This window comes from Micromesistius poutassou (assembly GCF_964030765.1).
Source record: "Micromesistius poutassou genome assembly, chromosome: 7".
Taxonomy (NCBI): Eukaryota; Metazoa; Chordata; class Actinopteri; order Gadiformes; family Gadidae; genus Micromesistius; species Micromesistius poutassou.
The window spans coordinates 15,189,930-15,206,753 of NC_140277.1; the positions used below are offsets into that span (position 1 = coordinate 15,189,930).

The 16,824-nt window shown below is 46.8% G+C and overlaps 1 protein-coding gene across 3 annotated transcripts in view; it reads right to left on the minus strand.

The window, feature by feature from the left end:
• Window positions 1-1,729: 1,729 nt before the first annotated feature.
• The window catches only part of ccser2a (coiled-coil serine-rich protein 2a), a 49,784-nt gene continuing 34,689 nt past the window's right edge, over window positions 1,730-16,824 (minus strand). For 2 of the 3 annotated variants that reach the window (XM_084470955.1, XM_084470954.1), the window contains exon 10: window positions 1,730-4,054. In XM_084470955.1, coding sequence (XP_084327081.1) covers window positions 3,185-4,054 — 870 coding nt within the window. In that variant the 3' untranslated portion in view covers window positions 1,730-3,184. Of the gene's footprint in view, window positions 4,055-11,259; window positions 11,348-16,824 lie in introns of all 3 variants that reach the window. The other variant, XM_084470956.1, reaches the window with a different exon arrangement.

Consider the following 16,824-nt stretch of genomic DNA (forward strand, 5'->3'; position numbering starts at 1 on the left):
TGAAAACTACATCCTGGCAAAAAAACAATTAAGCCTTCTCCGGTTTCATTTGACATTTTGCCATTACACACAAGTCTTCTGTTAGTCTGCTATGAGGTCTCTGACAATGAGATGTGTGGCGCCTCCTGCACTGTGATTGATTGTATCGTCTCTTGTTTTGGGTACGGCTGCAGAGACTGATTGGCTTGAAAGTATAAACCCAGGCACACATTGATTCAGAGATAGAAAACAGCAGCAGAGGGGGAATGAGAGCGCTACTGCCTTCTTCACCTGGCACGGCTTTGCTTCACTCCGCTTTTGGCCTGTGGGCTAATAACACACTTTCCCTCACGCACGCACACACACACACACACACACACACACACACACACACACACACACACACACACACACACACACACACACACACACACACACACACACACACACACACACACACACACACACACACACACACACACTTTCACCCACGGCCCCTAGAAGAAAGGCCTTGCTGCCCAGTTGTGTCTGGAGACAACACACGCACACACAACAGGCTACATTGATTTCCTGTTTGGCATCACTAAGCAGTGAATGACACAGCTGAGAGGAGGGGGGGGGATTCGCTGGACCGCTCCGCACACAAACAAACCAATATGTATTCGCTCTGCCCGCCTCTGGCTCTCCCATTGCTTTTTCCAGTTTGTTTTTTTTAACAAAATGCGATGCAAAAAAGATTTATTCGCCCGGTGACGTTTGTGTCCCCGCCCTACTCTTCCCTCCGTGATTCTCCTCCCTCCCCTCGTCCATTATCTCTCATCGGCCACCCGGCCGCCACTTACATTTTCCCGTCCTCTCGGAAAGCATTGTCAGCAAACTTGTCGTTTATTGTGTTTCTGTCGCCCGTAAACAAGGTCCTAATTAGCATGAAATTAGATAGTAAACATTGATGAACACATGAGAGTCTGGATACTGCGAGGGAAAATGCTGAACTAATTGACTATACATATCGCTCCCTTCCCCTCACATCTGCAGTTATGTAATTAAGGATGTGAACAATTTGCACACAATGAAGCCTAAATTACTCAGCGGGAGCGCAGATACACAGATAATTACAACGAAAAAACGTAGCAATCGTATTTTGCACTTTGTTGGCAATACAGTAATTGGCCCCCGATCTGTATATTTATCGATATTTACCATCAAACCTCCTCAATGACGACTGGTTGGCCTGAATTTAACCGTGCTGAAATGGTTGTAGGTGTTTTCCTGCACCACAGCTAAGCTGGCTGTTTGCTACATGGCCCGGACAACATGGACCCTGGATGGGGAAACCAACTTTATTAGTCGTGTCTGCCACAGACACACACGCTCGCACACACACACACACACACGCACGCACGCACAGGCGCACTCTTGGCTCCTCTTCCGGTGACGTGATAGATGTGGCCATCTAGTTTGGCTACAGGGGTTGGACAGATCAATGGTGCACTGATTGATCGCTCCAGCACTTTCTCATGTGGCAGCTTAGCTCTAACCACAACACAGCACAGCGCAGCGCACCGCACGTGCGCACACATACGCACGTGCGCACACATACACACCGGCACACACCGCGTCTGTGTTCCCCGCCGTTCACACCAACACCCACGAATGGTTCTTGGTGGAAGAATTGGTTGTTGAAGAATGTTGGACCAAGAAGTGCCATTTGCTTGTTTGAATGTTCGCTGGCGATGCGTCCACACAGAAGCTCCCCCCCCCCCCCCCCCCCCCCCCCCCCCCTCTCATTTGAATACAGTACATAACCGCCATATGGGAATAACACAAACACAGGCTGCACTAGACCCAATACTCTCATTCGCATTCATATAAAAATAACCGTGACCCCCGGCCAATCGCAAGCCCGCTTGAGATGTGTTCCACCACTCAAAGAGCGCCGGGCGTCCCCCCCGGGGGGAGGCGCCTGCCACCAGGTTCACCGCCGGCCCCCGGAGACAGCGACTGAAGCCGGCCCGACAGACCGAGACGTGGGAGTGGAGGTCGGAACAAGTGTGAACCCTCCGCATATGTTTCTCTGCCTCTGCGCCTCTCTCTCTCTCTCTCTCTCTCTCTCTCTCTCTCTCTCTCTCTCTCTCTCTCTCTCTCTCTCTCTCTCTCTCTCTCTCTCTCTCTCTCTCTCTCTCTCTCTCTCTCTCTCTCTCTCTCTCTCTCTCTCTCTCTCTCTCTCTCTCTCTCTCTCTCTCTCTCTCTCTCTCTCTCTCAGTCGCCAGCGCAGGAGGACACAGGGTCTGGGAAGGGGTGGGGGCTGTTTTTTGTTGTTGTCTGTACGCAGGCACACACACACACACACACACACACACACACTTTGTGTATGGAAAAGGTCCTGGGAGCTTTTATGACTCAGCACTTCAGAGTCCGCCAGCCCTCCACAACCTCTCATTTTCAGCATTGGCGCTTAATGTTTTGATTTTGTTTTCCACCGTCCGTCCCCCCCGTCCCCCCGTGGGAAAAGCGCAGCGCTGCGCACTGAGCGCAGCGCTGTGCACTGAGCGCCCCTGTCTGTCTGTACCGTGTGCTGTGAGGTTGCCCGGGGGTCAGCGGCGCAAAGGATCCAGTGAGTGCTTGTGGACTTAACCTGTGGTTTAACTGTGGTCGTACCCCAAGGTGAACACATACACACACACAGACACACACACACACACACACTTACATACCCACACCCAAACCCCCGATACACACAAACGTGTGGAAAGCAATAAAGCAAAAGAGCAATAAATGTGACCGCTATGGCGGTCGTGTTGGGGGGGTATGCGTCAACCCCGCCGTCTGTCAGTATAAAGATAATCACAGCGGACATCTTCCACCACTTCCATCCCTTGTTAAATGAGCCGGTTGGTTTTACGGTTTTTTAACGGGTTGGAATAATACCGATTGAACCGAGTAACATGAGGATTGTTTTAAGTGACACCTTGCCACAAACACATTCAGGGGGGTTCAAAATACGAGAGCAGTCCACTGCCACACTGCCATGAAACACACAGTAACACAACTACATATAAATATATATGTGTGTTATTGTGTGTTTCATATATATATATATGTGTTGTCACACTGGAGTGCCTCCAGTGTGTGGTGAACACACCCACACGTGATGATGTTAGAGTGGGGCTGAACGAATGGGGATGAGAGTGGCGTTCCGAGTGCGTTAAGTCTGGGGAGCGACGTAGTGGACCTTGGGCCTGGGGAGGCGCTTGAGGCCGGAAGGAAGAAGCACCTTCGCGGCCCCAGGGTACCTGAGCTGCCCCGGGGCCTGCTCGTGGTGCAGAGCCTCCTGCTCGCACCCGGGGCCCCTCAGGAGCCACACCGTCGCCTGGGGCTTCGGCAGAGGGGCCGGCTCCGCGCTCTGCAGTCGCTCTTCAGCCGGGAGTCTGGCGTCGAAGCAGGGCAGGCCTCTGGACGGGGGCGGGAGCTGCCTGGGCACCCGGGGGCTCCCCGGAGGCCTCAGGGAACCGGGAACCGGTCTGGGCGGGGCCGACACACCGGCCGGCCCCGGTGGCAGAGCCGGCACCGACACTCGCTTGTGGAGCCGTGGGGGCTGCAGTATGCGGGGGCAGGGGGAGGAGGGGGCGGAGGAGGAGGAGGAGGAGGAGGAGGGGAAACAGAAGGAGGAGAAGGGAGATGAAACGGGCCGAGGGGTGGCGTCGGAGCCTGCCGGGGTCTCGGCGGGGGGCCTCCGCTCCCGCCCAGATGGAGCTGCCGAACGGGGGGGGGGGCTTCTTCTTCTTCCTCCTCCGCCGCCGCCGTCGCCCCCCCCCCGAGCAGTGCCGGAGTCTGAGTCGTCGAGGAGATGGAGGCGCGTGCTGAAGAGGAGGCTCAGCTCATCTTCGTCGGGGGTCGCTCGATCGACCGCCATGGGGGAGTCGGAGGCGGTTTCCCTCCCCGTGATGATGCTCCCAGCTTCCTCCTCCTGCTGCTGCTCCCAGGACTCACTGGGGGCCGCGGTGGGAGGTTTTGCTGGTCTTTCCAGGGGGAGGGGCTGGCTGAGGCAGAGGCTGGATGGCTGAGGTACTGGAGGCTGAAAGGAGGGTGGAAGAATATATATATAAATATATATATATATATATAACAAATACATACCTAAACATAACCTTTATGCACCTGACGAATATACAGAGAAGTGAGCAGAGTGTATAAAGGAGGGTCCGTGAGAATCGGGCACAAAAGGTTTAGACCTTGCTTTTTTTTCATGAATAAAATGAAATGTCGTAAACCCTGTGGAAGGGATTGAGTATTTCATGGCAAAGAAAAGGTAAACAACCTTCGGAATGAATACATGAACAGAATAATTCTGGTATAATCCCCTTATATGGTGGCCCCAGTGTCAGGTGTATGGGTGGTAGTTTGGAGGGTATGGGTGGTAGTTTGGAGGGTATGGGTGGTAGTTTGGAGGGTATGGGTGGTAGTTTGGAGGGTATGGGTGGTAGTTTGAAGGGTATGGATGGAGTTTGGGGGATAGAGTAAGCAATGAAAGGTCAATTCCGCAGTGGACCCCACACGGGGAGAGAGATGAGGAGGCTGACAGGGTGTTTGAGGCCCGGGGTTCAGGTCCACCTGTCGGGCAGTGATGCTGCTTTTGATGGGCCTCAGAGACACCTCTAATACCAGCAGACTGCCCGTTGTCTGCAAGGGTAGGATAGAAGGGCCGCTTTATCTTGTTGCAGCCATGTTAGTATCGTCCTTCAGAGGGGTGCGCCAAAGCAGACATGAAGCAAATTAAGTGGTCAAGGGATTACAACCGGCCAATAGGAACGATTCCTTGATTCAGTCAAGATGTAATAACAGTTTACTACATGTATATCTCGACTTCAGTTTATATTACTTAAATTCCCTATGCCTATGCCCTGTACTTCAGGTAATCATAAATATTATTTAGAATTAGATTTATTCCTATAAATCCTTTGATTGCTAAAGCCGCGTTTCCACGAAAAGCACCCAGAGCCTTTAGTCCGAGGAACTATGAAGGAACCTTGTAGTCCCCCTGAAATATTATTTTGGAGGGTTGAATCCATCTGTCTTTTTCACTGCCGTCAGTCTTATTGGGACATGCTGCATATTTGCGTCCCCTGAAATATTATTTCGGGGGACTACAAGGTTCCTTCAGTCCCTTGTGTTTCCACCGCAGTGATATGCGAAGGTTAGGCAAATAAAGGTCCTTTTACATCAGGCACATAGTGAATATGGACAAGGAAAAGCGAGAAAGACAGAGAAAAGACCAAACTGCAGCGTTAAGTGCCTAATGTAAATTAAGACGCGAATATGCAGCATGTCCCAATAAGACTGACGGCAGTGAAAAAGACAGATGGATTCAACCCTCCACCTCATATAGCCGGCGTACACAAGCATACACTCCATGCTTTCATCAATATACCATACATTTAGAGAACGGTCAACACATAACGGAAAGTGATATTGACATGAATGAAGATCCACTTTGGATGCAATAAGAACGCTGTGTGCGCTTTAACCTCACAGTAGGTCACAGTAAACCTAAAGCAAAGAAGAAAAAAAAAACCTGTAAGTTTGCGGCTGCAGATGTTGGCTGAAAATAAACTTCTGCGAGTCTCCCACTGATCAGAAGTGTACAGCGCTGCAAGCCGCATGTCCCCGAGCTGAATGTGGTTATCCTGCTGTGGAAACGCACTTGGTTCCTGCAAAGGTTTCGAGTTCACAAACCTGATATTCAAAATATCATCTATAATTCAGTTTCTTAAGTTTTGTTTTCAAGGAATACTGGTTATGTAGTCTAGTGAGACCATCTTGATCTCACATTCACATTCTGTCTCTCGGTACAGATCCTTCTCACTTTCTCCAAAATATATAAATATGGAAGCCCAGCGTTGTAGTCTACAAAAAATAACGTTGCTGCCCAAGTAAAGTTAAAATACATCCATTATAGCGATCCAAACTGTTTTTTATCTAAAAATTACGACATAACAAAGTTAAAATGATTAACAGAAATTTGCACGGAATACTGCTTTTTAAGGGGGGGCATTTATTTTTTGTCTTACTTCCAACTTTATTCAGCAAGAGTAAAGAGAACTTTTTTTTTATTAACAATTTAATTAAACACAATCAACTGCTGCCTCGTCAATCAAATCCCTTGGCATATTGTGCATCCCCTCCAATCATATCACCTCTTTAGTAAAAGAAAGGCAATAAGGCTTTATCGTCGTCATCTCAATATCAAACAGTAGTCTCAAGGGTCAAGGCTCAAGGGTCAACAACACTGTTTACCTGTGTGAACAGGTAAACAGGTACGGGCTGGCCAGCATTTATTCTATAGAGTGATAGAATAAATCAATCAGCATCGACTACAGATCTGTCCAGATCATTTTGAGCTGCAAACTTGTTGAAGTCTTAGATTGTTGTTGTTTTATCGACGGAAGATGAGGGTGTTCTGAGAACGATGCTTCAAGCTAGATCCGACCTTTGTCTGTCCCTCTTTTGAGTATGTATTTGTTTCATTTTTCTCTTTTCTTTTCTTTTTTTTTGGTTCTCAGAAGAACAAGCAGAACGCTATGGCACCCTTCCCCAACCTGTCCGCGACTCTCCCTCACTTCCCACATTCAAATCCAGTCTACAAACCTATCTCTTTTCCCAAGCCTACGACCTCCCCTACCCATAACCACCTTCATCCCTGCCCTCTCCCCTTGACCTTCCCCTCCACACTCTCCTCTCTACTCTCCTCGCCCACCACCCTTTGCTCTTCAATCCATCCTTGCCACCTTTTCACTGTCACTGTACCTGTTTTGTCTTTTGTCTGTATCTGCTCTACTCATCTCACGGTCCACCATTGCTTCAGTTCTCTGTTGTGCTGTCTTCCCTCGTCCCCCCTGACTGTCATCACCCTTTTCGTGTTTTTTATGTCTTCCACAATGTAAGCGTCTTTGGGTCACTGAAAAGCGCTATATCAATTTCATGAATTATTATTATTATTAGATGATGTGAAAATACATACACACACAGAAATGAAACAGAAATGGGCTAAAACCTAAGTGGTGCATGATTGGTGATTAAGGCAATGTATGGTGATGTCTCAGACTAGCATTCACCCTAAGCCTGCTTAGGTGTCTGTGTGTGTGTGTGTGTGTGTGTGTGTGTGTGTGTGTGTGTGTGTGTGTGTGTGTGTGTGTGTGTGTGTGTGTGTGTGTGTGTGTGTGTGTGTGTCTGTGTGTGTGTGTGTGTGTGTGTGTGTGCGTGCGCTTCTGGGTTAATTTCAAAGGCCACAGCTCCACATGCTGGCAGCCAGGCACACTGCACCCAACCTTTTTGTTGCATTGAGAGTAATCTCTGGCATCAGTTTTTCTTTAACAGGCCCATGTATTTTTTTGTGCGACATGATATCATTTGACATAGTGCCACTGTATGTGCCAGCAGTGAAACAAATTCACAAATACATGTCCCATACAGGTGCAGAAACATGTATTAATCTACCATACTATGTGCTCGCCCAGCCTTTATGTTTGCTTTCTAGTTTTCCTCTTGGCTGACAACCCATAGCCACAAATAATCAGGTCTGCAGCTGCCCTCGCGATTATATCATATGTCGCCACAGAGATCGATAGAGAAGGAATTGCATCGGAGGAGGACACAGGCGTGAAAACTTGTTTTCTTGTAGATACCGGTTAATTTAACAAAGGATCACAAAAGGCGTGGGACGTTCCTGTATTTTTGTTGTACAGAAAAAAGGTTTCCTCATATTTACCGCAATTAAATGTATTAAAGCACGACAGACGATGGTATTGTTGTTGAGACCATGCTCATCCTAATAGTACCCGCTGTGTTGGTACGTGCATTGCAGATGGCTTTGATGGGGATTAAATCCCTTAGAGATGATAGACCCGTTTTTTATCCACCGAGTACAGCACAGAGTTTCATCCCCCGCATTCTGTCTCTTCCGGTCTTTAATAATTAGCTACTATGCTGGAGAAGTGGCTTCTGTTTTTTAGTTTACTCTCAGTTCTCAGTACAAAGATAATAACAATAATAATATAATAACTTTCACAGAAAAACTGCCTCGGGGACGATGTACATTTGTGAGGCCAATTTGAGGTGCTAGGCTCCAAAGTAACTGCAGAATTGGAGGACTTCCCTATATAAAAGTATTCAGTATTTAGATGTATTTAGAAAAAGTAAATGAACCCCACTTTGGCCATCTGGAAAAGAATGGGATTGTTGTTATTATGTTTGTCTGAATGATGTATACAAGAGAGAACTCTGCCATTACAGCATCCACTGCATTTCATTAGCTGACCAATACTCCCTGAAGCATCCATACGATCGATTCCACATCACCATGAATGTTTGATGAATAACTGATGCCGGGATATGACCCTTCAAGCTCGTGAGATGGTTGTCGGAAACAAATGTCACGCAGGATCATCCAAGCTGGGGGGGGGGGGCCACTGTGCAATAGTGGGGAGTATGAGGCTGATTCAATCCAAATCTCACTTGTACATTCACAAAATCCAAAGAGACCAGTAGGAAGTAAGCTCATCTGATGGAGGCACTTACATAGGCAATGAATTTGTATAAAGGCAGTTTGGTCTACATTTATCAGAGTACCGAAGGTGAGTAGGAATGGATCTCCAGACCCTCATCGCTGAAAGTGGAAGTAATGTGCTTTAGTGGACACATTAACATTCAGGTGGTCATAAACTCACTCACTATTCTTTCACAACAAAAACACCGAGGCTAAAATAGCGTACGAGCGATGAAATGCATCCAAGCATGCTTGATGATTAATTTAGTAGTATGACAGGAATAAAACATTAAGTTGGTTGAACTGAACACACGGCACACAAAAAAAAAAAAAAAAACACAGCAGAACAAAGGTGTTGCAAAGGACGAAAGAAAGTAACCAACTTAGTTTGTTTAACTCAGTAAAAAAAAACAAAATAGAAGTGGAACCTACGAGAATAGCAGGTTGAATCTGTGGCGGCATAAGACACAACAATGCAACAGAAACACCCACACCCCACAACCGCAAACCCAGTGCAAAAGCATGCAGAGTGCATGACAATGATATGCAAATCGGCATGCTTCACGTTGAACCAAAAACCAGGCCGGAAACAAAGCCAAATAGGAGACATGTATATGTGAGAGAAAGGGTTACTATACCACGCTCGGTCAGTGAAGTACTGCACTAGGGGCTCCACACCTTGCACCAGGCATGATGCATGGGGAGGCAGAGGACGAACGGAGAGACAGTAGTGAGGACCAGGCAACCCATGACACACCAAAGTCAAGAGGGAGGAGGGTGGAGGGATGGGGGGGGGCAGAGAGACCAGGAACAAAAGGAGAAGCCGTACAAAGCACGGGCGGGGATATTGGGGTGGACAAGACGGGGACACAGGTGGCGTTGCACAGGGGACTCAGGAGACAGGCTGCTGGTTAAGAAATTCCAAATCAATACCGAACCAAGGAGTGCACGTGCACTTGCACCTTTGGTTTGGAGTATTTTTGTTGTGGCGGAGGCAAACAAACAAAGACAATATGCTGCGGTCCGAAAGCACATTATTTTCTCATCATAGCGAACAGTATAAAAGGGGACTGAACTTGATTTTCAATCTCTGAAAATACCTTTCTGGTGAACTCGTGGGCGAGCCAGAGAGCCTCTGTGTTGACGTCAGAGGCTGATGGCCGCGTGAGGGGGGGGCATTGATCCAAAAATGATGCATTTTCTTTTGGTGATTTTATTCATCCCATGCATACGAGTATAACTGATGTGTTCTATATGGAAATAACGTCCCTTCAATGTGGACTACCTGTCCACCATTTTCTTTCCTCTGCTATCCTGTTCCCTCCATTTCCTTGTCCTGCTTTTAATATATTTTGTACATTGTATATTTTTCAAAACTGACTATAGACACAGCTGGTGCTGTCAATCTTTTAAAGCACAACAGGCCGAGACCCCCCCCCCCCCCACACACAGACACACACATTAGGAAACCAAAACACAACATCCCAATCCTATCCACTTGATTCTCCAGCACTCCCCGTCGTGAATGATCAAAGCAGAGCGACGGGAGACTCACTTCTCTTCGTGTTATCTCTCTCCATCTAGCCCCCTGTACTCTTTTGTCCCTCTAGCTGTTGCTTTGTTTAAGGACTATTTACTCTCTCTCTCTCTCTCTCCCTCTCTCTTCTGAAATTGCCTTGAGAATGGACGAGATGTGAGGGGCGGCGATTGTGACTTCAGCGTGGTTTTCAACAGTGCCTGTCTTTGCCTTGCGTTTTTTCTTTTATACACTTTTGGGTCCAACTTAAGAAAAACACCCAAAATATGAGATATTTCACTTTGTTGTGGAGTGTACCTGCGTGTTTTTGAAACACCTAGCAAAGTCATGCACAGAATATTTTACCTTTTTACAATAGGTCAATAAATCAAATGAATGTGTGTATACATAGCCTTAATTGTAGTTTAACACATTGTAACCTATAATAAAAGTCCTGCCTAAGGAGAAGATTTGCCAATGTATTACAGAACACCTTTTCAATTACTGAAGGGGAAACTTTATGGCTGCCCTTAAAGGAAGATGATCTGTTGATCCCAATGATATAAAAAAAAAGCCCACAAGAGTTGAAATAACAACATTACAAAAACAGACCATTCATCAGCGATATGCTGATGATATTCATCAGCGCTATAAGGTGTCCCTCATTACACTAAGTATTAGTCTGCTACTAGTTAAGAAGCAGCCAAACTAGTGGCGATAAGTCTAAGGGTCTACTACCCGTGTCCTGGTACATCACAGTAGCAGACCTATTATGAGTGTTATGAGCGACATCTGTGCGTGTCCTACGACTCTGCCTCACTGAGAAGGATCGAATGACCTCCATTGCCGGCATCAACCAACCAGAAACAACTCCAGCACAGACATCACCAGAGACACCAGAGATCAATCCTCATCGACCATCTAACCCTCTATTAAAGCAGATGATTTGGACGTTAAATGAGTAATAGAGGATTAGATGATTTTGATGGCAAAACACATTGTAGAATGGATGAATGAATAAAACCTCTTTAATAACCTCCGTTGGCCTGTTGTGATACCCCAGTGTAAACGGCAGACGGGCGGCCCCTTCGTCAGTGCCTGATGAGCTCCAGAACCAGGGGAGGGCTGAGCAGACCAGGGGGTTAGAGAGGAGGACGGGGGCGGGGGGGTGGGGTGGGGTGGGGGGGGGGGTCCAGGTAGAGAGGAGGTGTTAGTGACTCACTCTGTCTACGCTGGGGCATGCTGGTTGTGCGGGCTGAGCCCTGGTGCTGCGCCTGCCACAGAGACAGCAAGGGGGTGGCCAGCGCACCCTGCACGGAGAGAACACACAATGACAAGAGCATGACACTTTACCTACCTGCACACACACACACAGGCACTATCTCACACACACACACACAAACAGACAAACATACACAGGCACTGACACACACACACAAACATACACAGGCACTGACACACACACACACACACACACACACATACGCGTGAAGAGAAACAGTCCCACACACTCTAAAAAACACACAGTATCATCACAGTATAACAAACCACAATTACACATTATAATGCATGAATAAATGATGCTCGACACAAGATGCAAAAACACATGCTCAGAAAAAGTATTTGTGCGTGTAAAGTGAACATTTAACAGAAGAGATAATAAGTTAATGACACACATTGAGAAAGCCATGCAGCACACAAACAGTGTCCCCAGAACATTGCCAACCTTTACTAATCCGTACCAACCTCAGATACCATAAGGTTGGTAGTTCATAAAAGTTTGTTGTCCAAAGTAGATAAAAGAAATAGCGGGTGAGTTAAGTCTGCTTCAATAAATCTTCAATAAGGTTTTAGAGGGCCATACATTCAAATAGGAATACAGCTAGTCATCCAGAAAGGCCTCCCTATCTTTTCTAACACCCTCCACAGATGTGTTCACAAACGCACACGCACACACACACACACACACACACACACACACACACACACACACACACACACACACACACACGCACGGTCACACATATTACATCAAGCTATTCTCACATCAGTGAGCATGATGTGATAATAGTATTCAGGCTGTGCCTGGCTTTTTCTTGAAGCATAACTTGGTCAAGAATAGACCATCCCCTAAACAGCTTAGAACAGATAGACAGGGTTCCACAATATTTGTATCATCAGGGTGACAAAATTATTATATTATAGTATGCCAGAATGTACGCCGAAAAACAAAATGTAATCTTAAGCCCCTTTCACGCATGCAGTCTTGCCCTGCAAAGTTCTGGAGGATTTTCTGCATGGGTTCATGAGTGAATGGGAACAGATAGATTGATAGTCTGGGAAATTTGCACCGGCAATTTGCCTGCCCAAGACAAAGTAACATTTCCGTATCACTGCTGCGTTGCGATTGAACGAAGTAAGATTGCAGGGATAGGCATGTAAAGGGTTGTGTTAGTCCGACGTGGGGCGCTTTCACGCGGAGCAAGCCAACCAATCACAAGACTCTGCTGAGGACGTATGTGAACCTGTGGCTCTTTATCTTACTGCCCAATGTTCCTGATCATAGCTGCATGAGGGAAAAGAGAAAATCACTAGCGGTGTCCGGGAACTATATATGCAGGGGGCTTTAGTGGAAACATAACAAGCCTGTCCTACAGAGGGAGCTATTCATATGAAAGGCCATGGTGGACCCCAATGGACCTGTAGAACCCAAACCTACACTGAGAGGTAGAGACCATCCTTACAGAATCACAACACAAAAATCATGTTATTGGGAATTGGGAGGTCTCTGCAGCAACCTTTCACAGACAGACAGACAGATTCATTAAACTTTAGATGTTGTTTTTAAATAACCTGAGGTGCTTTCGCACCTGAACTGTTTGGATAGATAGATTCAGATGTGAAAACAACCTTTGTCGTTGTCGGACATGTTTAAATGAGGTTAGAGCCCTTATCGAAATATGGTCTGACGATCACATCACACAATGCTGTGATTTGTGATTTGAAGTGTTTTTATAAATTGTGCGTATATTCTGAGTGTAAGCCTTACCCCTGAATCTTCTCTGTCTACCGATCTATAGGGGGAAGCAACTTAAAGCGCCCCCAGCCCCGTCAGACACGAGGCAGTCTGCAACCAGCACATCACGAGGTGCATCGCATCGCCTTTTATCTCGAAGCCTACAGTCCAAAAAAAAAAAAAAGCAGCCTAGTGCATATTTTTTTATTGTTACTAGGCAACCACCGAATCACTGTTCCCAACCTTACCACGTACCATCTATTTATACATTTACATTCATCTAAACATCTGCATAAAAAAAATTAACAGGTGGAGGGGACACTTCATGTCCAATTCATCTGATTAGACAATGAATAAAAACACAAATTATGTTTTTTTTCTCCACTCCAGGCGTTCAGAGGCAGCGAGGAAAAACTCTTCACTCTCCTTGAAAACAATTAGAAAACGCCGCCACGGGCTGCTGAAACGCACTCTGTCTGATCGTGGCCTTAGTCTGTCATGTTGACAAATAACGACTTCGGTCTTCTGGGAACCGACCGACCGGTAAATACATCGCGCCGTGGCTTTGCGGCTAAAGCCACCGCCACCGTCAGTTGCGCAAGCAGCCTCATTCTCCGAGCGAGGATAAGCACCAATTTTGATTTCATTACAAACGTCCTTTTTTTTTTCTTTTTGAGATTGATGGCCATGAGGTACAGACTGACTGACTGACTGACCGACAGTCAGGCTAACGGCCTAGCGCTACCACCCACCATCACATCCTCCCTCACTAGATGTCCGCATGCGGGCAGCTGCCCCTCAAAATCCAGCCAGTCTTTAATCTACTGTAGGGGAGGCAGAACACGATAACCCACCAGACCCGTCGAGATGGGCAGGATGAGAGAGAGAGATCCCGTGATGAGCAGAGAGAGATAACAGAGGAGAGAGAGAGAGAGAGAGGGAGAAAGGAGACAGATGGGAAAGAGAGATAAAGAGAGAGGAGAGGGAGAGCCCCCGTGATGAGGAGAGAGGAAGAGGAGAGAGAGATGACAGAAAGGAGAGAGAGGAAGTAAAGAGACAGAGACAGAGAAGAGAGTTAAAGAGAGAGAGAGAGACACACAGAACAGAGAAAAACATAAACAGTAAAAGAAAAAGCAGAAGAGAGAGCAAGGGGGGGGGGGGGGCGCGGTGGGGATAGATTGAGGTACGAGGGGGACACAACATAAGACAGACACGCTGCAAATAAGTAGCAGAAAAAAAGAGCAGGTCCTGCGGAGACCATTTCAAGAGGGCCGCATCCCGGCGGTGACATGATGGGTAACCTAGATGCACCCCCTTTCCCCCGCATCTCCCACGTCTTCCTGTCCAATAACAAACAGCCGCCGCCACGGAGGCGCCGCCACGGAGGAGGCAGAGGCCGGGGTGGCGCGTGGACGGGAACGGATGTGTGTGGATGGAGATACGCGTCGAAAGGCTCGCTTTCCTACGGGGCTCTGACAGTGACTGGCAGTTTTATTGGCATTCGCGGGCAGCTTTTCCTTTCAAAGCGCCGCTTGATTCTCGTCGTCTCTGTATGATGCTCTTGCCTCTCACTCTCCGCTGAAAGGCGTGAGTGGCAGGCGGTGGTTTGCCTTATGAGGGGCAGCCTCACTCAGTCGGCAGGGCGGGGTTGAATTTAAATACGAAACTCCAAAAAGGTAAGAAGAAAGTTTTGATAGGGTAAAGGAGAGCCTGTCTTCTGTCTGGCTCATCTCAAACTGCCCTATAATCACAGACTACACAGAGCCGGGGCTGATAACGCCTGGAATAACTCTCTATACATGCCCGCATTGTTTCACCTCACTGGTCTTGGCAATTAAGCTTTCACCTGTCTGAGATTAATGTTGGCTCCTGGTGTGCACATTGTGGAGAGTGTGTTTATTAGTGTGTGTGTGTGTACGTGTGTGTGTTTGTGTGTTATACCTGGAGGTACAAGATGGCTTGGACGGGTGCTAATAAGCTAGGGGGCCTTGTGTCACTATCTGGAAGGGAGGGAGTCTGCTTTAGGTCCACTATAACGCTACTGCAGTATCCAAGGATATAGTGGAACAAAAAAAACACGAAAGAAAGAAGGAGAAATGAAGGAAGGAAAGACGTAAGAACAAGTGAAAGAGATTGAATGAATGAAAGAAAGAAACACAATGAATGAAAGGAAGAGAATGAATTAAATCCAATGGGAATTAACGGGAGAAATAAAGAAAGAAAGAAAGAAAAGGAAAGAGAGAGAGATGGAGTTGTAAACAAGGGACCAGGAGTGGGACCAATTGTAACAGGTCCGTCGACCAGATTGGTGTAGCCTCCAGGAATACAGCACACGTTCCAGTGCAACCAGGTCCAATGTGGACGATAACAGCAGCCGCTTGTCTGATTGTGATTGTTGCACTGCTCTTGAAAGACAGCGATGGAAAATAAATGATCTGATTCATTTCCTCAGGCTGACGGGTGGGGGGGACTTGGGGAGCTGGTTCTATCAGATATCAGGGAACTAGCTGTGGTTATACAGCATAACTTTGATGTCTCCGGGATGAAAGAAAGAGGAATATGCAGAGATGATTTCTCGGCAGCACACCAAAGAGAAGATGACGCACTAAAAGCAGTGGCAGAAAGGTTAAAAAAAAACAACTACACCAGAAAGGCAAAAGGCAGAGGCAGACTCAAAGGTATTTGTGGGACAAGGTAAAAAAAAATAGTGCAAAAGTGGAAATAAATCAATTGTTCCTGTGTTTACATGACCTCTCCCTTAGCCTGCCTCTGCCCTTGTCACATTGTCATGAATGTAGGAATGAAGGGATTCGCTGCTAACCTTTTAAAGTCGCCAATGTCGCTTGTGTCGGTCCACAGCTGTTTTTTTTAAATATTTTTCAGGGGAGAAGGCTATGTTGGAACTAACTCACTGAAAGGGTTAGGAGATGAAGTGCAGTTCAAAGGGAATGCAGTTTTTCATTGTGCGTGATCATGATTCATTCACCCATGCAGAAGCCAGGCTGTTTGATTAATTGTATAATTTACTAAAGTACTGATTCAAGCGCAGTGATTCATCTTGTTAATTGTATGATGCCCACAATATGCCAACTCTTATGTTATTCAGTGAGCTAATGTGTCTTGCATTTTCATTATGTACTACTACAACTTGATAAGAAGCCAGAGCGCCATGATTTCTCGATTCAGTATTTTTGTATTTGTAGCGATGCACTATTTTTGTATTTGTGGTGAAATTATGAAATGGTGTATTTATAAATAGTTGCCATACGTCACGTTTAGGTGTATGCAGAAAATATTCCATCATCTGTTATAACGCACATCATCTTTTCACGCTTTCCTCTCTTCTTCTCCAAAAAATCTTAATCTTTCCATCAAGACACTGCCCTAGAAGTGCATTGATGGATAACTCAATTTCCTTCACTGCCTTTTCACTTCCGTCTCACCACAATTTCTCCTCTACCTCTCTCTGCCCCTCTACCTCCCTGCCTCTCAGCGAGCCGTTATGGTAGGAAAGTATGACGTTTGAGGAACACATAACAGTGAGGAACAGCGTGAGGGGGTGATTGAGAATGTAAGCTCTGACAAAGGAAAGGACTGGTGAGGCTGAGACAAGATGTTGTGTGTCAGAACACACCGAGGACGACGACGAGACGTACACACGGAAAGGCCGTGACATATTAAGGAGTGTCTGCGCCCGAGGCGAGAGACGGGAAGAGAACGGGACAGACGGTGAGAGAACGCAAAAGAAGGTCACAAAGAGACAAAAGAATG